This window comes from Drosophila subpulchrella, chromosome 3L (genome assembly GCF_014743375.2).
Source record: "Drosophila subpulchrella strain 33 F10 #4 breed RU33 chromosome 3L, RU_Dsub_v1.1 Primary Assembly, whole genome shotgun sequence".
NCBI lineage: Eukaryota > Metazoa > Arthropoda > Insecta > Diptera > Drosophilidae > Drosophila > Drosophila subpulchrella.
Window position 1 is genome coordinate 5,453,447 of NC_050612.1, and position 26,463 is coordinate 5,479,909.

At 41.5% G+C, this 26,463-nt stretch overlaps 3 protein-coding genes across 4 annotated transcripts; 1 reads left to right on the top strand and 2 right to left on the bottom strand.

The window, feature by feature from the left end:
• Positions 1–839: 839 nt before the first annotated feature.
• Positions 840–1,271, bottom strand: LOC119555143 (cuticle protein 38-like). The gene is made up of 2 exons (XM_037866369.1): positions 1,260–1,271; positions 840–1,199 (listed from the first exon to the last, which is right to left on the bottom strand). The coding sequence occupies exons 1-2, from the start codon at positions 1,269–1,271 to the stop codon at positions 840–842; spliced, it is 372 nt and encodes a 123-aa protein (XP_037722297.1).
• A 9,085-nt stretch (positions 1,272–10,356) lies between these two features.
• On the bottom strand, positions 10,357–26,270 carry LOC119555144 (cuticle protein 38-like). 2 transcript variants are annotated; one of them, XM_037866371.1, is made up of 2 exons: positions 26,238–26,270; positions 10,357–10,680 (listed from the first exon to the last, which is right to left on the bottom strand). In XM_037866371.1, exons 1-2 carry the CDS (start codon positions 26,247–26,249, stop codon positions 10,357–10,359), a joined length of 336 nt encoding a protein of 111 aa, XP_037722299.1. In that variant the 5' UTR covers positions 26,250–26,270. The 2 variants fall into 2 exon arrangements, with proteins under 2 accessions (XP_037722299.1, XP_037722298.1); XM_037866370.1 differs by lacking the exon at positions 26,238–26,270 and adding an exon at positions 10,734–10,765.
• On the top strand, positions 11,065–11,479 carry LOC119555147 (cuticle protein 63-like). Its single transcript, XM_037866375.1, has 2 exons — positions 11,065–11,101; positions 11,162–11,479. Exons 1-2 carry the CDS (start codon positions 11,090–11,092, stop codon positions 11,477–11,479), a joined length of 330 nt encoding a protein of 109 aa, XP_037722303.1. The 5' UTR covers positions 11,065–11,089.
• Positions 26,271–26,463: the final 193 nt, after the last annotated feature.

The window sequence follows — 26,463 nt, forward strand, 5'->3', positions numbered from 1 at the left end:
TTCAAGTTATGAGTATACTTAACTTTTATTTTGTCAAAATACATATGCCGACCAGTGTACTTTTGTCCTCACTGACACCTGAAGTAACCTTCTTCAGCATATCATCGCTGAACAAGTGCTTTATAAACTCATAATCAGATGTTGGATTCTGAGTCAGAAGAATTCTTGCAGGCGTATGTCAGACATCGTTTGAGAAAGAATATTGTACTACATTTTCAGGTGTCAAGTTTTTTGACAACTCTATTGGTGTGGCTGTGTTAGCATTTATGGTTTTATAATCCCTATCGAAAAGGGGTTATAATTGAAATTATGTTTAGGGTGTTCCCCAAACTGCTGGAAAACTTGATCAGCTGGGTATCAGGTGCTGCATACAAACTAAAATTTTAGAAAGTCAAGCAATTGAACAACATCGATGCTGTTAAATTGCTGAAAACCGAAGATTTTACCGTACTTCATTATAAAGTCATGACAACTCCGCTAAGTTTTAGTATCATTAGCAACATTTTTATACCCATTACTTGTAGTGGTATATTGTATTTAAGGAAAAGGGTGTTACAGCTAGAAGAAAGCGCTTCCGACCTCATAAAGTATATCTACAATATATATTCTTGATTAATATCACTAACCGAGTCGATCTAGTCTCGTCTCAATGTTACTGTTACTTATAATTGACCAAGTCATTTTCCTCCTCGATTTACTTTAATGATGTTTAAACAAGCGAGGGGATATTAAAGCAAGCCATTTCTTCTTTTCCAATCCTTATAAAGATCTAAACTCTTTGTCGCAACATTCGTTTATATTAAATTTATATGAATTCTCCTAGGTGATCACAGTTTGATTTATATAAACAGAGGTGCGTGAGCAGCGGCGTAGCTAAGGGGGGTGGAATAAGCTAAGGGAGAGGAGTAAGCCAAGGGGGAGGAATAGGCCAAAGGAGCAGCCAGAGGAGCAGCTGCGTACTTGGCGACCACTGGAGCAGCCACGGGAGCAATCACTGGAGCAGCGGCGATTCCATTGTAGTTTCTGGCGATCACCTGGCTGCTGGTGGCGGTCACGACTGGAGCAGGGGCAGCAAAGGCCAGGGGAGCAGAGTAGGCCAGGGGAGCAGAGTAGGCCAGGGGAGCAGTGTAGGCCAGAGGAGCACCCAGGAGTCCGGGCTTGGCAGCAACGCAGGCAACGATGGCAAGGATGACAACGGCCTGTGGATAAACCAATTGAGTTAATATAATCCTCCGAAGATGCTTCTTTGAAGAACTTACGTATTTGAACATGGTGGCTATATTTCTTTGATTTGCTTCTTCGGAGGCTAGAAACTGTTTAATATCCAACTGCTCTTGGTGGAGCATATTTATACCCAAAACCGTACTCCGCTTTGACTCATGTGCGCATTCAGTTCATTTAAATGCTGCGACAGTATCCCGTTACCGTTTGCACTTTACCATACTTTATGTGATATCTGTTGGTGGCCAATGGATTCGATGGCCTGAGGTCATAGACGCAGTCTTAGGTGTATAATTAGGGACATAAAGTGTTGAACGACATCACACAATTTCAAGTTTTCGAATCGAAAGCACAAAAAATCCATCACAATGTTCAAATCCGTGAGTTTGAAGATTTGATATTGAGTCTAGTTTTCTAACTGTTTTATCCTTAGGCTGTTGTCATCCTAGCCAGGATCTCCTCTGGCTGCTCCCTTGGCCTATTCCTCCCCTTTCGCTTACTACTCCCCCCTTAGCTCCGCCTCTGCTCACGCACCTTTGTTTATCTAAATCGAACTGTGATCACCTACGAGAACACATATAAATTTAATTTAAACGAATGTCGCCACAAAGATGTTTGCTTTTTAGATGGATAAGTAAAGAACAATTGGTTTTATTTAATATGCCGTCCCATGGTCAATAATAAGTGGCAGTTGAATTAAGGTGTTAAAGCCTTTTAAATGCGTGAAAAACCTCCATGAAATAATTTGATATTTTCAGGGGTTGCAAGCGATTTTTGCTTCACCCCGGAAATGATTAAGTTATTATACCCGTTACTCGTAGAGTAAAAGGGTATACTAGATTCGTCGGAAAGTACGTAACAGGCAGAAGGAAGCGTTTCCGACCCCATAAAGTATATATATTCTTGATCAGGATCACTAGCCGAGTCGATCTAGCCATGTCCGTCTGCCTGTCTGTCCGGATGAACGCTGAGATCTCGGAAACTATGAGAGCTAGGCTATTGAGAGCGCAAGTTTGTTTCAGTAGACTGCCACGCCCACTCTAAGGCCTACAAACCGCCCAAAACTGTGGCTCCTACAGTTTTGATGCTAGAGTAAAAATTTAAACTGAAATGAATTGTTCTCATTAATACCTATCGATTGACACAAAAAAAGTTTGCCACGCCCACTTTAACGCCCACAAACCGCCCACAAACTTCAAAAAATCGTAAGTATGAAAGCGGATATCTCGGAAACTATCAAAGATAGAGAATTGGGATTTCAGATTTAGATTTTGTAGCCTTGTACGCAGCGCAAGTTTGCTATGCGAATATGCCACGCCCACTCTAACGCCCACAAACCGCCCAAACCTGTGGCGCCCACAATTTTCATGCTAGATACAAAATCTTAACTGAAATGTGTTGGTCTCATCAATACCTATCGATTGATCCAAAAAATTGTTGCCACGCACATTTCCCTTTTGTCCCTTTAGCTGAGTAACGGGTATCTGATAGTCGAGGTACTCGACTATAGGGTTCTTCCTTGTTTTATTTATTATTATAGTTTATTATACTTTTACAAAATAGTTACAAAATGTGGGCAACAGACAATTTTTGGCAAAATGGGTGTTAGAGTGGGAATGGATAGTTATACCCGTTACTCGTAGAGTAAAAGGGTATACTAGATTCGTCGGAAAGTATGTAACAGGCAGAAGGAAGCGTTTCCGACCCCATAAAGTATATATATTCTTGATCAGGATCACTAGCCGAGTCGATCTAGCCATGTCCGTCTGTCCGTCTGTCCGTCTGTCCGTCTTTCCGTCTGTCCGTCTGTCCGTCTGTCCGTCTGTCCGTCTGTCCGTCTGTCCGTATGAACGCTGAGATCTTGGAAACTATAAGAGCTACAATACTGGGATTAGGCATGCAGATTCCTGAGATTCCTGCGCAGCGCAAGTTTGTTTCAAAAGAGTGCCACGCCCACTCTAACGCCCACAAGCCGCCCAAAACTGTGGCTCCTACAGTTTTGATGCTAGAACAAAAAATTTAACTGAAATGTATTGTTCTCATCAATACCTACCGACTGACCTAAAAAAAGTTTGCCACGCCCACTTTAACGCCCACAAACCGCCCACAAACTTCAAAAAATCGTAAATATGAACGCGGATATCTCGGAAAATATCAAAGATAGAGAAACGAGATTTCAGATTTAGATTCCGTAGGCTTGAGCGCAGCGCAAATTTATTACGCGAATATGCCACGCCCACTCCAACGCCCACAAACCGCCCAAGTCTGTGGCGCCCACAATTTTCATGGTAGATAAAAAATTTAAACTGAAATGTATTGGTCTCGTCAATACCTATCGATTGATTTAAAAAAAACTTTGCCACGCCCACTCTAACGCCCACAACGCTTAAATCTGTCTACCGCCGGTAGGTGGCGCATTTGCTGCTTGCATATCTCCATTTTCCTTTGGTCCCTTTAGCTGAGTAACGGGTATCTGATAGTCGAGGTACTCGACTATAGCGTTCTTCCTTGTTTTTTTTAGATCATCGATAGATTGACTCTAACGCCTAGTCAATACATTTCTGCTTAAGTCTTTATTCTACCAATGTTGTTTGGGCGGTTTGTCGGCGTTAGAGTTAGCGTGGCACATTTGATAACAAACTTGCGCTGAGAACACAGTGTTCACACGGACACGAAACAGCTCAGTGATGTCAGTGATATGGATCAAGTATGTACGTTTCCCCTAAATGCAATATACCCTAGTAGTACGTTACTGAGTTGCCATGACCTTTTAAAAATAAGGTAATAACTCAAGAATTTAGTATTTCAACAGCCTCAATGTTTTTGAATTGCTAAAGTGTTTGAAAATTTAGTTTGTATGGAGCACCTGATAACCAGATGACCAAGTTTTCCAACAGTTTAGGGAATATCCTAAACATATTTTCAGTTAACAACTCTTTTCGATAGGGGTCAAACGACAATTGCTAACTCAGCCACACTAATAGAGTTGTTGAAAACTTGACGGCTGACAAATCAGTATTATATTTTTTCTCGCACGATGTCACTTCTGTCGAAAATAAAAGTGGATACTCAGTCGAATTGGTAAGGAAATTCGCCTGACTGCAAGAATTCATCTGACTCAGAATCAGATGTTGACGAGGAGTTTATACAACACTTGTTCAGCGATGATATGCTGAAAAAGGTTACTTCAGGTGACAGTGAGGACAAAAGTGAATTAAGAAGCAGCAATGAAAAACCCTCTACAAGCCATAAAGAGTCAAAGAAGTCTTTGGACAGGTAGGCACCTAACAAATTATTTCTTTTAAAAGATGATCAGCTAGATTGTTTTCCGGAACTATAAAAATATGGTTTTTTTTCCATTTAGCGCCTTTATGCCGATAGAAGAAGCAGAAATAAAGAAACCCTTACAAACAGACAACTCCTCTGAACATATTTTGTCCTGGTAAGCAATCTGTACTAAATAAGGTAAATAACTTACTTTTTAAAACCATTTTAGTAGCCCCATTCTATAGTGCCGTTTTGAATGTTGACGTCCAGGGGATCTCGATATTTGAAAGCACTTCAAAAATCTAAAGGAGGGCTTGGTGCCGCCGTCGGAAGCATGTTGTATCAAAGGTCAGAAGAAATCAAAATTGTTACCTCAAAAATAACTGGAGTACCTTATGTCCAAGGGGTCTTCCTCTAAATGAGTTCCTCAAGAAAAAATTGCAGGAAGTCTATCAATGATACCCAGTATCGTCGCGTTCACGGTGTAGAAATCGTCTTTAATCACATAACTATTGGTGAGGAAGAGTGAGCCCTGGAGATCACAGCGATATTAAGCTTAGCGAAAGACCATGAGAAAAATCGAGACGTCCTTTTTGACCTGTTACAGTCCAAAATTCTTCTTCCGACGCAGGCAACGGATGTTATGGTAATTGAAGAATTACCTCGATAAATTGCTGCTGTGGAACCGCAGTTCAGAAAACGTGTCTAAGATGAAGTGATCACGGAAACCTCTTCTAAAGACGACATCCCAGACATAATTGTTAAGCCGTTAAGGAAGTGCAACTGAATGAGCTTAGACCAGAGCGTCCCGTTTTTCTTGATGATAAAGATATTGGATCAGTCCCGCCGTAGACCCAAGATGAGGCAGCAACTCAGGATTGACTACAGCAGTGTAGTGACCCGATTTCCCAGGAACAGCAATTCATAATCAATGACGAGAGTGCTAAGCTAGCGTTCTCGGAAACAGAAGCCATTATTTTGGAAAGCGAGTTAGCCGAGGAGCAGGTAAAGCCCTAAGTCAGGGAAGGTGCACCAGAATGTCTCCCCCTGAGAATGGATGACAGAATGGATTCACAGCTTTCCTCGAGGACTTCGAGGATATCATTGACCAAAATATGTCGGAGTACAGGAACCCGCAAGCCAAAAGACTCCGCTACAAGTGGAGCCAGCTTCAAGTCGGCGGAGCATTTTGGGAGAACGTTGGGGGTTTCGCCCTTACCAGTTCATCTGGATCAGGTTCTCCCGAAGATCAGGTAAGGGCGGAAACACCAACGTTCGCCCCAAACGCTCCGCGGCCTTGAAATTTTATTGCTGATTCAACATGGAGAGAAGTCGTTTGGCTTCCGGATCCCTGTATTTCCACATGCTTTGGTCAGCGATGTCCTCATAGTCCTCGTGGCGAACTGTATAGCTATTCTGCCACCCATTCTCCCGGGGAAACATGCTGATGCACCTTCGTTGACATCGGGGCTTCATCTGCTCCTTGGCTATCTCGCTTTCGAAAACAATGGCTACTGGTTCAGTGAACGATAGCCTAGCACTCGTCATTAATTATATATTGAAGTTGCTGGGAAATCTTGTCCTCATCTTGCCTTCTTATGCACCAGTAGAGCGCCTCTTTAGCTGTTCAGGGACCCTCATCGGCAAGAAGAAGCAAAATTTATAGGATGTCCTAAACTTAAATTTGACTCCCACATAACCTCTACTGTAAATAAAGCTATGAGTGTTCTTGGGTTTATAAAGCGTTGGTCTAAGGAATTTGATGATCCATACACTACCAAATTATTATTTACCTCCCTTGTCCGTCCTAATTTGGAATACTGTTCTTCCGTTTGGAGTCCTCAGTATCAAGTGCACATTGACCGTATAGAGTCCGTACAGAAACAATTTCTTCTTTTTGCCTTACGTGGTTTGAACTGGGATCAATACGTCAGGTTGCCTTCTTTCTCGAGTAGATTGCTTTTAATTAATTTGCCTAGTCTAGTAAGCCGTAGAACTATGCTTGGTACTATTTTTATGAATAATCTTATCAGAGGCGATATTGATTCTGTAGATTTGGTAAGCCGCCTTACTTTCAATGTTCCTGTTAGACTAATGCGAAACTACTATCCTATAAACTTGCCACGATGTTCATCTAATTTTAGTCAGCATTTTAGTCAGCCTTTTCGCGTTCTTTGTAATAATTATAACAACCTATATTATTTAATTTGTTCCTCAACCTCTATCCCTGTATTAAAAACTAAAATCTTAGCTCATTTGCTTTAGTCTTGTTGATCTATGTTTTGTCCTGTCCTTGTTTGTTCTATGTACCTTCCTCGCCGTATTTGCCCGAAATAAAAATGGGCCCGCGCGTAACAAGCACGTGCTTGGTGTCGTTTGGGCCACTTGTTTGTACTGCTCTTAGTGCATCAACGTTCAACAAATAAAAAAAGCTTGTTAATTTGAAAGCCAAAAATGTTTTAAAAATAAAAAGATTTTTCTTCGGATTAGATATCTAAACAAGGGAGAACGCTATAGTCGAGTACCTCGACTATCAGATACCTGTTACTCAGCTAAAGGGACCAAAGGAAAATGGAGATATGCAAGCAGCAAAGCGAGATTGAGATGCGCCACCTACCGGCGGTAGACAGATTTAAGCGTTGTGGGCGTTAGAGTGGGCGTGGCAAAGTTTTTTTTTGGAACAATCGATAGGTATTGACGATACCAATACATTTCAGTTAAAATTTTTATCTAGCATGAAAACTGTTGGCGCCACAGGCTTGGGCGGTTTGTGGGCGTTAGAGTGGGCGTGGCACTCTGCTGAAACAAACTTGCGCTGCGCAGGAATCTCAGGAATCAGCACGCCTAATCCCAGTGTTATAGCTCTTATAGTTTATATAGATCTCAGCGTTCATACGGACAGACGGACATGGCTAGATCGACTCGGCTAGTGATCCTGATCATGAATATATACACTTTATGGGGTCGGAAATGTTTCCTTCTGCCTGTTACATACTTTCCGACGAATCTAGTATAATCTTTTCCTCTACGAGTAACGGGTATAAAAATAGGCCAAAGGAGCAGCTGCGTACTTGGCGGCCACTGGAGCAGCGGCGATTTCATTGTGCTTTATCAATTTGAGGCTATACATTTATTGTAGACTCCTGTGAACTGCCGTCCACAGTTACATTTTTATATCCCCAAGCGCCTTACACGGAATTATGAAAATGGATTCTATAAATGATTGCGTGAACATTTTTTTGTTTATTTCGGTACATTTTTCGAGCCTTTAAAAACTCGCCGAAAGCAGGAACAGTTTCTTCAACACATCATCCGCCTCAGCCGTGGTCATGGAAAACACTTGCATCACTCCCGACTCAAACAGTCCAGCTGTCAGTCCAGGCATTTCCTTATTCCTGTCGCACTTCGATCACACAAGACATATATGTCCAACATCTAAGTCGGATGTGATAGAAATGCGATATGACGCCACGCAGATAGGCTGGATATGAGCCAATGGCATTATGATGACTATCAACGGAAGAAGTAGCGCAATGTTGGCCGAAACACGAAGCGATATCGTGGAGAAGACTATGGAAGTGGTGAATCTCAAGGCTCTTACACTATCCTTCGACCGTAAATTTGCAGAAATTTAGTGAGGTCTGCTCCCTTTCCTCAGAACCACTCCTTCGTGATATTAACTTCGTCTACTATGTGAATAAGAATATGCCCGGAGTGTCAGCTAGACTCTATAAGTCGGGAATGATCCAAGTGCTTGCCATGACCACGGCTGAGGGGGATGAAGTGTTGAAGAAAGGGTTAAAGGGTATTTTGACATGTTTTTGTCAATGATATCCTCAAGGCGAACTGTGGATCTATTCTGCCAAACATTCTCCGGGGGACACAATTTGATGCACCTTTCAGGACATCAGGGCCTTATCTGCTTCTTGGCTATCTCGCGTCTGAGATCAATGACTCTTGGATTCGTGGACGTTAGCTTGGCACTCTTCTCATTGACTAGAAATGGCATTTGATGGGGATGGTGTCGGAAGTTGCGGTAATTAACGACTTTAGTGCCATTATCGATGGCAGCAGGTTTTGGCACCGACCTGCGATCTATCGGCTCCTGTTTCACGTTGTAATTATTGGGTAATCGGTGGGTCTTGACTATCCTAGATGAATTAGGTGGTGGCATTGGATTCTTGACGATGATCACTTGCGTTGGTTAAAAGTTCTCCTGGTTTTAAAACCGGTGTGCTAAAATTTTTGTTTAAACTAAGTTATTTACTTACTTTACCACAGATGGCTTACCAGGACATAAGAAGTTCAGAGGAGGTGTCTGTTTGTAAGGGTTTGTTTATTTCTGGTTCTATCGGCATCCAAAGGCGCTAAATGGAAGAAAATCCATGTTATAAGTAAGGCAAACATTCAAGCTCAGCCTTCAAAGAAATAATCAGTACAGTGCCTACCTGTCCAAAGACTTGTTTGAATCGGAATTCATCCGCTTGTCCTTGCCTTTTTTTAGGGATCTTCATTGGCTAATTTACTTTAGTTCCATTGTCATATGAAGTAATCTTCTTCAGCATATCGAAAAAGCATATGAAAAAGACTTTTATAAACTCCTCTTGCAGTCAGGTGTATGTCCTTCCCAATTCTAAGGATTATCCACATTAATTTTCTGCGGACGTGACATCGTGCAAGAAAAAATATTGTACTGAATTGTCAAACGTCAAATTTTTCAACAACAACAACTGTTTCAGTGTGGCTGCCTTAGCAATTGTCGTTTAATAATCCCCAGCTGAAACAGTTCTTAATAAAACAAGAAAGAACGCTAGACTCTAGTGCCTCGACTATCAGATATGCCAGCAGCAATGCGATATTGTAAAGCGCCACCTACCCTCGATTTCAATATATTGTTTAGGATAGGTATTGACGATAAGTATTGACTTTCAAATACATTTCAGTTAGAATTTTTTCTAGCATGAAAATTGTGATGGCCACATTTTTGGGCGGCTTGTGGGCGTCAGAGTGGTCTTGGCATGTTTGCGAACAAAGCTAAGGGATCTAAATCTGAATTCCCAGTTCTCTATATTAATAGTTTCGAAATTATCGCCGCTCAAATTAACGATTTTTTGAATTTGGTGGGCGATTTGTGGGCGCAAACATTTTTTCTAGCACTCAAACTGTAGCAGCCACTGTTTTGGGCGGTTCGAAGGTGCCAGAGTAGGCGTGGCATGTTCGCGTAACAAACTTGCGCTGCGTACGAAAATAAGGAACCTATATCTGAAATCTCAACCCTCTACCTCTTGTAGTTTCCGAAGCCAAAGCGTTCACACGGACAGACGGACAAAGGGACATGGCTAGAGTAAAAAGTATACAGTTTGGGTATAGCGTGGAACAGGTAGAAGAAAGCGTTTCTGATTCCATGAAGTACATATGCAATATATATTCTTGATCAATATCACCAGCCGAATCGATCCAGCCATGTCCCTGTGATCTCGATACCTGTCAATTGAATTGAATTGAAATTAAAAGCTTGCCACCCCCATTTCAACGCCCATAGCGCTTAAATCTGTCTAACAATATATTGAATTCGCGGGTAGGTGGTACTTTACGTATGCGTATGAAGCTAAGGAATCTAAGTCTGAGATCCCAACTCTCCACCTTTTTCGAGATATCAGCGTTCATATGGACGATTTGTGGGCGTTAGAGTGGGCGTGGCACATTCGCGTAACAAACTAAATTTTCTAAAATTATGTTTAAGTTAAGGGCGGGATATTAAAAGGAGTCATTTCTTCTTTACCAACCCATATAAAAAGCTAAACTCTTTGTGGCAACATTCGTTTATATTAAATTTATATGATTTCTCCTAGGTGATCACAGTTTGATTTAGATAAACAGAGGTGCGTGAGCAGCGGCGTAGCTAAGGGGGGTGGAATACGCTAAGGGAGAGGAGTAAGCCAAGGGGGAGGAATAGGCCAAAGGAGCAGCCAGAGGAGCAGCTGCGTACTTGGCGACCACTGGAGCAGCCACGGGAGCAATCACTGGAGCAGCGGCGATTCCATTGTAGTTCCTGGCGATCACCTGGCTGCTGGTGGCGGTCACGACTGGAGCAGGAGCAGCAAAGGCCAGGGGAGCAGTGTAGGCCAGAGGAGCACCCAGGAGTCCGGGCTTGGCAGCAACGCAGGCAACGATGGCAAGGAAGACAACAGCCTGTGGATAAAACAGTTAGAAAACTAGACTCAATATGAAATCCTCAAACTCACGGATTTGAACATTGTGATGGTCGATTTTTGGTGCTTTCGGATCGAAAACTTGAACTTGTGTGATGTCGTTCAACACTTTATGTCGCTATTTATACACCAAAGACTGCGTCTGTGACCTCAGGCCATCGAATCCATTGGCCACCAACAGATATTCCACATTCGGCAGTGGGAAATCACATAAAGTATGGTAAAGTGCAAACGGTAACGGGATACTGTCGCAGCATTTAAATGAACTGAATGCGCACATGAGTCAGAGCGGAGTAAGGTTTTGGGTATAAATATGCTCCACCAAGAGCAGTTGGACATCAAACAGTTTCTAGCCTTCCGAAGAAGCAAATCAAAGAAATAAAGCCACCATGTTAAAATACGTAAGTTCTTCAAAGAAGCATCTTCGTAGGCTTATATTAACTCAATTGGTTTATCCACAGGCTGTTGTCATCCTGGCCATCGTCGCCTGCGTTGCTGCCAAGCCCGGACTCCTGGGTGCTCCTCTGGCCTACACTGCTCCCCTGGCCTACTCTGCTCCCCTGGCCTTTGCTGCTCCTGCTCCAGTCGTGACCGCCACCAGCAGCCAGGTGATCACCAGGAACTACAATGGAATCGCCGATGCTCCAGTGATTGCTCCCGTGGCTGCTCCAGTGGTCGCCAAGTACGCAGCTGCTCCTCTGGCTTATTCCTCCCCTTTGGCCTACACTTCTTCGCTGGCCTATAGTGCGTTTCCGGCTGCCGCTCCAGTTCTGCTGTAAGAACTTTGACTGATCGATAATTATATACAAATTAAATGAAATCGAAAGAACTACAAGGGTTTTATTGGGCAACGGAGATACTGTGATGCTACCGGGCAATTTTAATTGAATTAGCTACTGTCAGCCGTTCGTGGCCATAAACAACTGTTGTGACTGCCCACTCGCACTCCAATGTTTCCGGATGCACATCACGTAGCCAGTGGACAAGTTATTGGCCACCGGCCGCCGTCGCTGGATGCGTTATATTTAAGAGTGGCCAAAATGGTGTGTTTTGATGTTGTTGTCGACAAAAATTTGTAATTATGTCAAGGTCGCTGAGCAGTCGAGACCGGGGTAATGAACTTTTGAGTGCTAAGTGAATAATGGAACGATATTTAAATTATACTGGTTTATGTGTACAGAAGAATATGAATTTTAAACAGAGACTTGGAGCTTACATTATACTTTTAGCTTTTCGTAAACATAAAGAAAGTACACTTAAAAATGTGTTCTTATTGTCCGTCTGTCCGTCCATCCGTCTGTCCGTCCGTCCGGATGAACGCTCAGATCTCGGAAACTATAAGAGCTAGGCTATTGAGATTTGCAGAGCAGATTCCTGAGCTTACGCAGCGCAAGTTTGATTCAGCAGCGTGCCACGCCCACTTTAACGCCCACAAACCGCCCAAAACTATGGCTCATACAGTTTTGATGTTAGAATAAAAATTTGAACTGAAATGTATTGCTCTTATCAATACTTATCGATTCACCCAAAAAAAAGTTTGCCACGCCCACTTTAACGCCCACAATCTTTAAAAAAACGTAAGTATGATCGTGGATATCTCGGAAACTATCAAAGATAGAGAATTGGGATCTAAGATTTAGATATATTAGCCTCAAACGCAGCGCAAGTTTGTTACGCGAAACAAACAGCCCAAACCTGTGGCGCCCACAATTTTCATGCTAGATACAAAATTTTAACTGAATTGTATTGGTCTCGTCAATAGCTATCGATTGATACAAAAAATTTGCCACGCCCACTCTAACGCCCATAACGCTTAAATCTGTCTACCGCCGGTAGGTGGTGCATTTCAATCTCACTTTGCTGTTTGCATATCTCCATTTCCCTTTCGTCCCTTTAGCTGAGTAACGGGTATCTGATAGTCGAGGTACTCGACTCTAGCGTTCTTCCTTGTTTTTAATTAAAATCCTAGAAAAATGTTTCTATATTTAAGTACAGGATACGGACTACAATAGTAACGATATGAAAGTATCTATAGATATTTATACATATACATACAAATAAATATTCATGTATACATATACTGATTCTACTGTTATTACACTCTTGGAAACTTTACGGTAATATCGCCCTAAAAACATGGAAATCGCCCTAAAACGAGGGTCAATGGCGGTTGGGTAACAATTTTTGAGAGGGCGCTCAACGCGTCTCGGTGAATTGCTAATTAGAATCATAATAATCAAACACAACTTACTTTTTGAGAAAATATTCTTGGTCGCTGCGAGAATCGAACTCACTACCGCTCTAATCGGAGTCGAGAGCTCTACCGCCTCATTACAGATTTATCGCGATTAGGCATGCGAGAGCAGATTAACATGCACTCAAGCCGTTACAACGACCGTCTACTAGCCCACACCAACCATCTAGCAGCATCCCTGGCAAACCCAACTTCAACGAGAAGAAGACTGAAGCGTCGGCACCCTGGCGATCTCTGGGCACGAGGACGTCATCGTACCCGTGTCCTAAAACAATAATGTCGAACTGACACTGTTATAAATTTGTTAACTTCCTTATTTCTGTTATGTTTCACGTTATTATACCCGTTACTCGTAGAGTAAAAGGGTATACTAGATTCGTCGGAAAGTATGTAACAGGCAGAAGGAAGCGTTTCCGACCCCATAAAGTATATATATTCTTGGTCAGGATCACTAGCCGAGTCGATCTAGCCATGTCCGTCTGTCCGTCTGTCCGTCTGTCCGTCTGTCCGTCTGTCTGTCCGGATGAACGCTGAGATCTTGGAAACTATGAGAGCTAGGCTATTGAGATTTGGCGAGCAGATTCCTGAGCTTCTTACGCAGCGCAAGTTTGTTTCAGTAGAGTGCCACGCCCACTCTAACGCCCACAAACCGCCCAAAACTGTGGCTTCTACAGTTTTGATGCTAGAGTAAAAATTTAAACTGAAATGAATTGTTCTCATCAATACCTATCGATTGACCCAAAAAAAAGTTTGCCACGCCCACTCTAACGCCCACAAACCGCCCACAAACTTCAAAAAATCGTAAGTATGAACGCGGATATCTCGGAAACTATCAAAGATAGAGTATTGGGATTTCAGATTTAGATTCCGTAGCCTTGTGCGCAGCGCAAGTTTGTTACGCAAATATGCCACGCCCACTCTAACGCTCACAAACCGCCCAAGCCTTTGGCGCCCACAATTTGTATGCTAGATTAAAAATTTTATCTGAAATGTATTGGTCTCGTCAATGCCTATCGATTGATCCAAAAAAAAATTTGCCACGCCTACCCTAACGCCCACAATGCTTAAATCTGTCTTCCGCCGGTAGGTGGCGCATTTAAATCTCGCTTTGCAGCTTGCATATCTCCATTTCCCTTTGGTCCCTTTAGCTGAGTAACGGGTATCTGATAGTCGAGGTACTCGACTATAGCGTTCTTCCTTGTTTTTCCTTTGTTATTTCCATGCGTTTTATAGCCATTAGGTTGGCTGATCAACGCTTAAATAAATATTAGCACAAAAAAAAAAATCTAATCGGAGTCGAGAGCCCTACCGCCTCACCACAGGTTTATCGCGACTAGGCATGCAGTATTGCGCAGCGCAAGTTTCTTTCAGCAGGGTGCCACCCCCCATCTAACGCCCACAAACACCGATAAATGTGGAAACTGAAACTGATTTGATTGATCAGTACCTATTTAAGTGCTGAGAATCGTACCAATCGATTGATATTTTAAAAGTTATGACTAACTTTTTTAAACAGGCTAATGATAAGCCTCTAAATTTTATTTTATTTGAAATTTGAAACAAAGTAATGGGTATCTGAAAGCAAAAGCACTCGACTACAGTGTTACTTCTTCATTTCTCTTCGATTTCTTTCATTGTAATTCTAAGGCTGGATTAGATATCGGTTTGTTTTTGACTTCGAGGTTTCGATACCGGCTGAGACCGTGGTCATGGCAAACGTTCCCGACATGTGCTTACTAACCATGATCACATATATGTAGCTATTGTAAACGGTGTTATCCAGGCTCTTGAAACCATATCAATATCCAAATTTCTGTTTATTTGCAAGATGCAGAACAGTTTGCAAAACTTCATTTGAATGTGCAACCGATAGGGCTCGCTTTGACGTTTAGTGGGACGTCTTAGACCGTCGAGGACTTGGAGGAGAGTTTTGACCACTATATGACGGAAAAAAGGTTCCGCAAGCCAAACGACTCTTGGCCAAGTGGAATGAGCAATATGACGTCAAGTCGGCGAAGCATTTGGGGATAACGTTGGTGCATCCGCCCTTACATGGTCATCTGGAGGCACTACTCCAGATGAACTGGTAAGGGCGGAAGCACCAACGTTCTGCCCAAACGCTCGCCTTATTGCTGGTTCCACTTGGCAAGGGGTCGTTTGGATTGTATTCTCCGTCATATATTGGTCAAAAACTTCCTCGAAGTCCTCGATGTCCTCAACGTCCCACCAAACGCCAAAGCGAATCAATTCATCGTGCACACGTTTTCTCAACTGCGGCTCCGCATCATCGACTTTGCCATACGAGGCTTTTTTATAACATCCTTCGCCTGCGTGGTAAGATTTTTGGGCTTTAACAGGTTAAACATGACGTGCCGTTTTTTTCATGGTCTCTAGCTAGGCCCAACAGCATATCAACCTCTTCAAGGACTCTTCTTGAGGTGGACGTTTGGATTTCTTCTGACCTTCCATACAACATAGGGGCCACTCTGCTTCCAACGGCGGGACCAAGGACTCCTTTAGCTCCTCTGAAGTTGGCAGATCAGAACCATACACATCCACATGGTTCATATGAATGGGCTTTTTGGGTCGGAAAATGCGGTCATATAACGACTCCAGTGCCATTATCGGTGGTGCCATTGGCTCATTGACTACCCTAGAAGAATTTGGTTATGGCATTGAGGTCTCGTCCCCTGGATGTAAAAACTCAAAACGTCACCTTGAAGACATTACTTGTTGGGTTCTAGAGTCGGCTCTAGAGTCGGGGCACTAAAATGGTTTTAAAACCGATAATTATTTACCTAATTTACTATAGAAGGCTTACCAGGACAAAAGAAGTTCACAGGAGGTGTCTGCTTGAACCGGTTTATTTATTTCTGCATCTTCAATAGTCATTAAAGCGCTACACTAAAGAAAATTCATTTGTTATAAGTTCGGAAAACTTTCAGCTATCAATAAAATGATCTGAAAATTTCCTACCTGTTAAAAGACATCAACTTTGATTTACGACGGACGTGACACCGAGCCAGAAAAAATATTGCACTGAATTTTCAGACGTCAAATTTTTCATCAACTCTATCAGTGTTGCTGCGTTAGAAATTGTCAAAAATGTTTTAAGTCGGACCATTACTTAATAAGGTAAAATGGTTAGTTATGTAACGGGTATGTGATAGTCATGGCACTCGTTACTGCTTCCATCTTATCTTTACCTCGTTAAGAGTTGATTTTGCTTGATAATAAGGGTAATCAAAAAGAAAAAATAGTAGCAGGAACTTTTTGATTGCACCTATTTAATATATTTGATCAAATTAATCAAGCGATAGCACTACCGATGGTTTTCAAATTGAGAAAACATCGATGGCTTGGACCCAATATTGATAGTATCGCTCATCAAAATATCTGATGTGATTTTTGATATTTTTGTGGAATAAAAAAGTGTTTTTGGTATATTTCTTAGTGCACGGCGGAGACTTAAACGTAAATTGAACATTTACGCTGAGCTTACATTGAACTTTATTTTATTTTAATTGCGTTAAAATGTAGATGGATTTTCTTTTTCTGTATGCATCTGGCGGGTGGGGGTAGGACCTTCAAACGGCTTATATTTCACTCACTTAATTAAGGTGAACGCTATGAATTTAAATAAGGAGTGCTTAGCACATTTATTAACCCTATTATGCAGGGCAGAAGATCTGCATTTCCCCATTTCCCTCATTCCCGAAATGAGACACATGGATGCCCGGGTCCACAAATCCACTTACAGCACACTGAAGCTTCAGTTTCAGCCTTGGCTTCAGTTTCATCTCCGGCTCAGTCAGAGGATTTTGGGATGGCGACCAAACATTTGTGCGGGCTAAGTGCAAGTCTTAGGGGAAGTTGGCCATTTTTTGCTCCGATTGCGGCTGAGACCCAAGAAATAGGAGCGGCCAGTTGGACCCGAAGTTTCCTCTGAGCCGCTGCAATTTTGCCTCACATCTTTCTGCGGTCAGCTTACTAACGACTATCAGATAAACGTTACTTACCTAAAGGGACAAAAAAAATGGAGATATGCAAGCAGCAAAGCGAGATTGAAATGCGCCACCTACCCGCGATCTCAATATATGGTTATGTGGGCGGTAGACAGATTTAAGAGTTATGGGCGTTAGAGTGGGGGTGGCAAACATTTTTTGGGTCAATCGATAGGCATTGACGAGATACATTTCAGTTAAAATTTTTTATCTAGAACGAAAATTGTGGGCGCCACAGGCTTGGACGGGTTGTGGGCGTTAGAGTGGGCGTAACATATTCGCGTAACAAACTTGCGCTGCGCTCAAAGCTACGGAATCTAAATCTGATATCCCAATTCTCTATCTTTGATAGTTTCCGAGATATCCGCGTTCATATTTACGATTTTTTGAAGTTTGTGGGCGTTAAAGAGGGCGTGGCAAACTTTTTTTAGTCAATCGATAGGTATTGATGAGAACAATACATTTCAGTTAAAAGTTTTATTCTAGCATCAAAACTGCAGCAGCCACAGTTTTGGGCGGTTTGTGGGCGTCAGAGTGGGCGTGGCACATTGCTAAAACAAACTTGCGCTGCGTAAGAAGCTCAGGAATCTGCATGCCAAATCTCAATAGCCTAGCTCTCATAGTTTTCGAGATCTCAGCGTTCATCCGGACAGACAGACAGACGGACATGGCTAGATCGACTCGGCTAATGATCCTGATCAAGAATATATATATTTTATGGGGTCGGAAACGCTTCCTTCTGCCTGTTACATACTTTCCGACGAATCTAGTATACCCTTTTACTCTACGAGTAACGGGTATATCTAGTAGTATCAAATTAGATCTTTTCAAATTACTGTTGCATAGTTTTGAGCATTCAAGTAAGCAGTGAAATGCTTCTCATAATGAACTAAAACGGGTTGCAATTTTTATCGCCGCTGCTCCAGTGATTGCTCCCGTGGCTGCTCCAGTGTTCGCCAAGTACGTAGCTGCATCTCTGACTGCTCCTTTGGCCTATTCCTCCCACTTGGCTTACTCCGCCCCCCTTAGCTACGCCTCTGCTCACGCATCTCTGTTTATCTAAATCGAACTGTGATCACCTACGAGAATACATATAAATTTAATTTAATGTCGAATGTCGGCAAAAAGATGTTTGCTTTTTAGATGGATAAGTAAAAACAATTGGTTTTATTTAATATGCCGTCCCATGGTCAATAAAAAGAGGCAATTGAATTAAGGTGTTAAAGCCTTTTAAATGCGTGAAAAACTACCATGAAATAATTTGATATTTTCAGGGGTTGCAAGAGATTTTTTCTTCACCCCGGAAATGATTAATTTATTTTATTTATTATTATTATTTATTATTTATTATACTTTTACAAAATAGTTACAAAATGTGGGCAACAGACAGATTTTAACAAAATGGGTGTTAGAGTGGGAATGGATAGTTTTTTTAGATCATCGATAGATTGACTCTAACGCCTAGTCAATACATTTATTCCTAAATGTTAATTCTAGCAATATTGTTTGGGCGGTTTGTCGGCGTTAGAGTTAGCGTGGCACATTTGAGAACACAGCGTTCACACGGACACGAAACAGATCAGTGATGTCAGTGATATGAATCAAGTATGTACTTTTCCCCAAATGCAAAATACCCTAGTAGAACGTTACTGAGTTTCCATGACCTTTTAAAAATAAGGTACTAACTCTAGAATTAAGTAATTCAACAGACACAATGTTGTTGAATTGCTAAAATGTTTGAAAATTCAGTTTGTACGGAGCACCTGATAACCAGATGACCAAGTTTTCCAACGGTTTAGGGAATATCCTAAACATATTTTCAGTTAACCACTCTTTTCGATAGGGGTCAAACGACAATTGCTAACTCAGCCACACTAATAGAGTTGTTGAAAACTTGACGGCTGACAAATCGGTATAATATTTTTTCTCGCACGATGTCACGTCTGTCGAAAATTATAGGATACTCCGTCGAATTGTTAAGGAAATACGCCTGACTGCACGAATTCATCTGACTCAGAATCAGATGTTGACGAGGAGTTTATAAAACACTTGTTCAGCGATGATATGCTGAAAAAGGTTATTTCAGGTGACAGTGAGGATAAAAGTAAATTAAGAAGCAGCAATGAAAAACCCTCTACAAGCCATAAAGAGTCAAAGAAGTCTTTGGGCAGGTAGGCACCTAACAAATTATTTCCTTTAAAAGATGATCAGCTAGATTGTTTTCCGGAATTATAAAAATATGGCTTTTCTTCCATTTAGCGCCTTTATGCCGATAGAAGAAGCAGAAATAAAGAAACCCTTACAAACAGACAACTCCTCTGAACTTATTTTGTTCTGGTAAGCAATCTGTACTAAATAAGATAAATAACTTAGTTTTTAAAACCATTTTAGTAGCCCCATTCTATAGTGCCGTTTTGAATGTTGACGTCCAGGGGATCTCGATATTTGAAAGCACTTCAAAAATCTGAAGGAGGGCTTGGTGCCGCCGTTGGAAGCATGTTGTATCAATGGTCAGAAGAAATCAAAATTGTTACCTCAAAAATACCTGGAATGCCTTATGTCCGAAGGGTCTTCCTCAAAATGAGTTCCTCAAGAAAAAAAAAATTTCTGCAACGGCACTTTCCAACTGGGAAATAGGCAGGAAGTCTATCAATAATATCCAGTATCGTCGCGTTCACGGTGCAGAAATCGTCTTTAATAACATAACTATTGGTGAGGAAAAGTAAGCCATAGAGATCACAGCGATATTGAAGAGTTTGATAAGCTATTAAGCTTAGCAAAAGACCATGGAAAAAAGGAACCTGTTAGAGCTCAAATATCTTTTTCCCACCATGAGAAAAATCGAGACGTCCTTTTTGACCTGTTACAGTCCAAAATTCTTCTTCCGACGCGGGCAACGGATGTTATGGTAATTGAAGAATTACCTCGATAAATTAATGCTGTGGAGCCGCATAATCGTGTCATCGTGTATACGATGAAATCATCACGAAAGAAGTGCAACTGAATGAGCTTAAACCAGAGCGTCCCGATTTTCTTAATGTTAAAGATATTGGATCAGTCCTGCCGAAGCCCCAAGATGAGGCAGCAATTCAGGATTGGCTGCAGCAGTGTAGTGACCCGATTTCCCAGGAACAGCAATTCATAATCAATGACGATCAACGATAGCCTAGCACTCGTCATTAATTATATATTTAAGTTGCTGGGAAATCTTGTTACTTCACCTTGCCTTCTTATGCACCAGTAGAGCGCCTCCTTAGCTGTTCAGGGACCCTCATCGGCAAGAAGAAGCAAAATTTATAGGATGTCATTTTGAAAAGCTTGTTATTTTGAATGCCAAAAAATGTTTTAATAAAAAAAAGATTTCTCTGGATTAGATATTTTAAAATGCTTTGAAATGTATTGTTCCGTGACACTACAAATTAAATTTCAGTTGCAATCCTAGTAAAGCTAATTATACCCGTTACTCGTAGAGTAAAAGGGTATACTAGATTCGTCGGAAAGTATGTAACAGGCAGAAGGAAGCGTTTCCGACCCCATAAAGTATATATATTCTTGGTCAGGATCACTAGCCGAGTCGATCTAGCCATGTCCGTCTGTCCGTCTGTCCGTCTGTCCGTCTGTCCGTCTGTCCGTCTGTCCGTCTGTCCGTCTGTCCGTCTGTCCGTCTGTCTGTCTGGATGAACGCTGAGTTCTTGGAAACTATAAAAGCTAGGCTATTGAGATTTGGCGAGCAGATTCCTGAGCTTCTTACGCAGCGCAAGTTTGTTTCAGTAGAGTGCCACGCCCACTCTAACGCCCACAAACCGCCCAAAACTGTGGCTTCTACAGTTTTGATGCTAGAGTAAAAATTTAAACTGAAATGAATTGAAAAAAAAGTTTGCCACGCCCACTCTAACGCCCACAAACCGCCCACAAACTTCAAAAAATCGTAAATATGAACGCGGATATCTCGGAAACTATCAAAGATAGAGTATTGGGATTTCAGATTTAGATTCCGTAGCCTTGTGCGCAGCGCAAGTTTGTTACGCAAATATGCCACGCCCACTCTAACGCTCACAAACCGCCCAAGCCTTTGGCGCCCACAATTTGTATGCTAGATTAAAAATTTTATCTGAAATGTATTGGTCTCGTCAATGCCTATCGATTGATCCAAAAAAAAATTTGCCACGCCTACCCTAACGCCCACAATGCTTAAATCTGTCTTCCGCCGGTAGGTGGCGCATTTAAATCTCGCTTTGCAGCTTGCATATCTCCATTTCCCTTTGGTCCCTTTAGCTGAGTAACGGGTATCTGATAGTCGAGGTACTCGACTATAGCGTTCTTCCTTGTTTTATTATAACACCGCATATTCTTCGAATCGTCAAAGCCAAAAAAAACTAAGACTCCAATTAATACTAGACTAGACTAGACTAATGATTCTAAATTTTATAGTACTTCTTCTTCTACTCAATTCGCAGTTTATTTATCCGTCATCCTTGGCTTAAAAATTCCAGTTTTTAGTCAAAAAGAAAATTTCATTTTAAAACAAGGAAGAACGCTATAGTCGATTACCTCGACTATCAGATACCCGTTACTCAGCTAAAGGGACCAAAGGAAAATGGAGATATGCAAGCAGCAAAGCGAGATTAAGATGCGCCACCTACCGGCGGTAGACAGATTTAAGCGTTGTGGGCGTTAGAGTGGGCGTGGCAAAGTATTTTTTTGGAACAATCGATAGGTATTGATGAGACCAATACATTTCAGTTAAAATTTTTTATCTAGCATGAAAATTTTGGGTGCCACAGGCTTGGGCGGTTTGTGGGCGTTAGAGTGGGCGTGGTACTCTGCTGAAACAAACTTGCGCTGCGCAGGAACCTCAGGAATCTGCATGCCTAATCCAAGTATTGTAACTCTTATAGTTTCCGAGGTCTCATTGTTCAGACGGACAGACGGACATGGCTAGATCGACTCGGCTTGTGATCCTGATCATGAATATATACACTTTATGGGGTCGGAAACGCTTCCTTCTGCCTGTTACATACTTTCCGACGAATCTAGTATACCCTTTTACTCTACCAGTAACGGGTATAAAAATAGGCCAAAGGAGCAGCTGCGTACTTGCCGACCACTGGAGCAGCGGCGATTTCATTGTGTTTTTTCAATTTGCGGCTATACATTTATTGTAGACTCTTGTGAACTGCCGTCCACAGTAACATTTTTATATCCCCAAGCGCCTTACTCGGAATTATGAAAATGGATTCTATAAATGATTGCGTGAACACTTTTTTGTTTATTTCGGTACATCTTTCAAGCCTTTAAAAACTAGCCGAATGCAGGAACAGTTTCTTCAACACATCATCCGCCTCAGCCGTGGTCATGGGAAACACTTGCATCACTCCCGACTCTAAAAGTCCAGCTGTCAGTCCGGGCATTTCCTTATTCCTGTCGCACTTCGATCACACAAGACATATATGTCTAACATCTAAGTCGGATGTGATAGAAATGCGATATGACGCCACGCAGATAGGCTGGATATGAGCCAATGGCATTGTGATGACTATCAACGGAAGAAGTAGCGCAATGTTGGTGGAGAAGACTATGGAAGTGGTGAATCTCAAGGCTCTTACACTATCCTTGGAGCGTAAATTTGCAGAAATTTAGTGAGGTCTGCGCCCTTTCCTCAGAACCACTCCTTCGTGAAATTAACTTCGTCTACTATGTGAATAAGAATATGCCCGGAGTGTCAGCTAGACTCTATAAGTCGGGAATGATCCAAGTGCTTGCCATGACCACGGCTGAGGGGGATGAAGTGTTGAAGAAAGGGTTAAAGGGTATTTTGACATGTTTTTGTCAATGATATCCTCAAGGCGAACTGTGGATCTATTCTGCCAAACATTCTCCGGGGGACACAATTTGATGCACCTTTTTGGACATCAGGGCCTTATCTGCTTCTTGGCTATCTCGCGTCTGAGATCAATGACTCTTGGATTCGTGGACGTTAGCTTGTCACTCTTCTCATTGACTAGAAATGGCATTTGATGGGGATGGTGTCGGAAGTTGCGGTAATTAACGACTTTAGTGCCATTATCGATGGCAGCAGGTTTTGGCACCGACCTGCGATCTATCGGCTCCTGTTTCACGTTGTAATTATTGGGTAATCGGTGGGTCTTGACTATCCTACACCCAAAAAAAAATTCGCCCTTAAATCAAGAAATTCGCCCTTAAATCAAGAAAATCGCCTATGATTTTGAGCCAACGGCGACTCGCCTTTATTTTAAGTAAATAATTTTCTTGAATTTATGGTTTGCCATTTCTGGAAATAATGACAAATTTTTCTTAAATGTATGGTAAATAACCTTAAAATTAAGGAAAATTTTCTTAAAATAAGAAAAAAATATTTATTTTGTAAGATTACCTTTTTCTACATTTGAGGAATTTGGTTGGTTTTGTATACCAATTTTGGATTTTAAATGGATAAAACCGTTTCTAATTTTAAAGGCAATTATTACATGGTAATATAGTATATACATTTTTATATTTACCTGTATTTATGTAAGATTTATTTTATATAAATACTTTTTATAAACATATAAATAACAATTGGAAAAATCCTTACCTCAGACAACCCCGGCGTGAACTCGAACCCGCAACTGCTCACACCATAGCCAGACGTCTTAACCATTCGGCCACGCGTGCTTCTTGTCATACAATGACTAAAGAGGGCTATGGTGCTTTTGGTCCAGCTTTACGCATACCAATAACGTTTATTCTAATCTAAACTCTTTTAACAACCGTTTAAACAATTTGGTAAATAGAAAAGTGAAACTAATAAGAATAAAAATTAAATAAATTAAAAAAAAAAGAAAAATAAATAAACAAAGGGTAGACTAGCCGTGGCGTGGGCTCGAACCAGGTACTTTTGTACGATTATTTATTGACCGGACGTCTTTACCAGCTAGACCACCATCAAAATGTATAAAAAAAAGTCACTTTTTCCTTAAAATATGGGTATTTCTTTACTAAATTTAAGTAAGAATTTACCATTATTTCAAGAAAAAAAATCAAGAAAAATTCGCCATTAGTTAAAGAAAAATTTTTATTCTTCCTCTTCTTCTTTACAAAGAAAAAAAAAATATGGCGAAATTCCGTAAATTTTAGAAACTTTTTCTATAATCAAGAAAATATTTCTTAATTCAATGGCGTTTTAAAATCACGGGCGAATTTCTAATATTTATGGTGATTTTTTTTTTGAGTGTAGATGAATTAGGTGGTGGCTTTGGATTCTTGACGACGATCACTTGCGTTGGTTAAAAGTTCTCCTGGTTTTAAAACCGGTGTGCTAAAATTTTTGTTTAAACTAAGTTATTTACTTACTTTACCACAGATGGCTTACCAGGACATAAGAAGTTCAGAGGAGGTGTCTGTTTGTAAGGGTTTGTTTATTTCTGGTTCTATCGGCATCCAAAGGCGCTAAATGGAAGAAAATCCATGTTATAAGTAAGGCAAACATTCAAGCTCAGCCTTCAAAGAAATAATCAGTACAGTGCCTACCTGTCCAAAGACTTGTTTGAATCGGAATTCATCCGCTTGTCCTTGCCTTTTTTTAGGGATCTTCATTGGCTAATTTACTTTAGTTCCATTGTCATATGAAGTAATCTTCTTCAGCATATCGAAAAAGCATATGAAAAAGACTTTTATAAACTCCTCTTGCAGTCAGGTGTATGTCCTTCCCAATTCTAAGGATTATCCACATTAATTTTCTGCGGACGTGACATCGTGCAAGAAAAAATATTGTACTGAATTGTCAAACGTCAAATTTTTCAACAACAACAACTGTTTCAGTGTGGCTGCCTTAGCAATTGTCGTTTAATAATCCCCAGCTGAAACAGTTCTTAATAAAACAAGAAAGAACGCTAGACTCTAGTGCCTCGACTATCAGATATGCCAGCAGCAATGCGATATTGTAAAGCGCCACCTACCCTCGATTTCAATATATTGTTTAGGATAGGTATTGACGATAAGTATTGACTTTCAAATACATTTCAGTTAGAATTTTTTCTAGCATGAAAATTGTGATGGCCACATTTTTGGGCGGCTTGTGGGCGTCAGAGTGGTCTTGGCATGTTTGCGAACAAAGCTAAGGGATCTAAATCTGAATTCCCAGTTCTCTATATTAATAGTTTCGAAATTATCGCCGCTCAAATTAACGATTTTTTGAATTTGGTGGGCGATTTGTGGGCGCAAACATTTTTTCTAGCACTCAAACTGTAGCAGCCACTGTTTTGGGCGGTTCGAAGGTGCCAGAGTAGGCGTGGCATGTTCGCGTAACAAACTTGCGCTGCGTACGAAAATAAGGAACCTATATCTGAAATCTCAACCCTCTACCTCTTGTAGTTTCCGAAGCCAAAGCGTTCACACGGACAGACGGACAAAGGGACATGGCTAGAGTAAAAAGTATACAGTTTGGGTATAGCGTGGAACAGGTAGAAGAAAGCGTTTCTGATTCCATGAAGTACATATGCAATATATATTCTTGATCAATATCACCAGCCGAATCGATCCAGCCATGTCCCTGTGATCTCGATACCTGTCAATTGAATTGAATTGAAATTAAAAGCTTGCCACCCCCATTTCAACGCCCATAGCGCTTAAATCTGTCTAACAATATATTGAATTCGCGGGTAGGTGGTACTTTACGTATGCGTATGAAGCTAAGGAATCTAAGTCTGAGATCCCAACTCTCCACCTTTTTCGAGATATCAGCGTTCATATGGACGATTTGTGGGCGTTATGTTTAAGATAAGAGCGGGATATTAAAAGAAGTCGTTTCTTCTTTACCAACCGATATAAAAAGCTAAACTTTGTGGCAACATTCCTTTATATTAAATTTATATGATTTCTCCTAGGTGATCACAGTTTGATTTAGATAAACAGAGGTGCGTGAGCAGCGGCGTAGCTAAGGGGGGTGGAATACGCTAAGGGAGAGGAGTAAGCCAAGGGGGAGGAATAGGCCAAAGGAGCAGCCAGAGGAGCAGCTGCGTACTTGGCGACCACTGGAGCAGCCACGGGAGCAATCACTGGAGCAGCGGCGATTCCATTGTAGTTCCTGGCGATCACCTGGCTGCTGGTGGCGGTCACGACTGGAGCAGGAGCAGCAAAGGCCAGGGGAGCAGTGTAGGCCAGAGGAGCACCCAGGAGTCCGGGCTTGGCAGCAACGCAGGCAACGATGGCCAGTAAGACAACAGCCTGTAAATAAAAACAGTTAGAAAACTAGACTCAATATGAAATCCTCAAACTCACGGATTTGAACATTGTGATGGTTGATTTTTGGTGCTTTCGGTTCGAAAACTTGAACTTGTGTGATGTCGTTGAACACTTTATGTCGCTATTTATACACCTAAGACTGCGTCTGTGACCTCAGGCCATCGAATCCATTGGCCACCAACAGATATTCCACATTCGGCAGTGGGAAATCACATAAAGTATGGTAAAGTGCAAACGGTAACGGGATACTGTCGCAGCATTT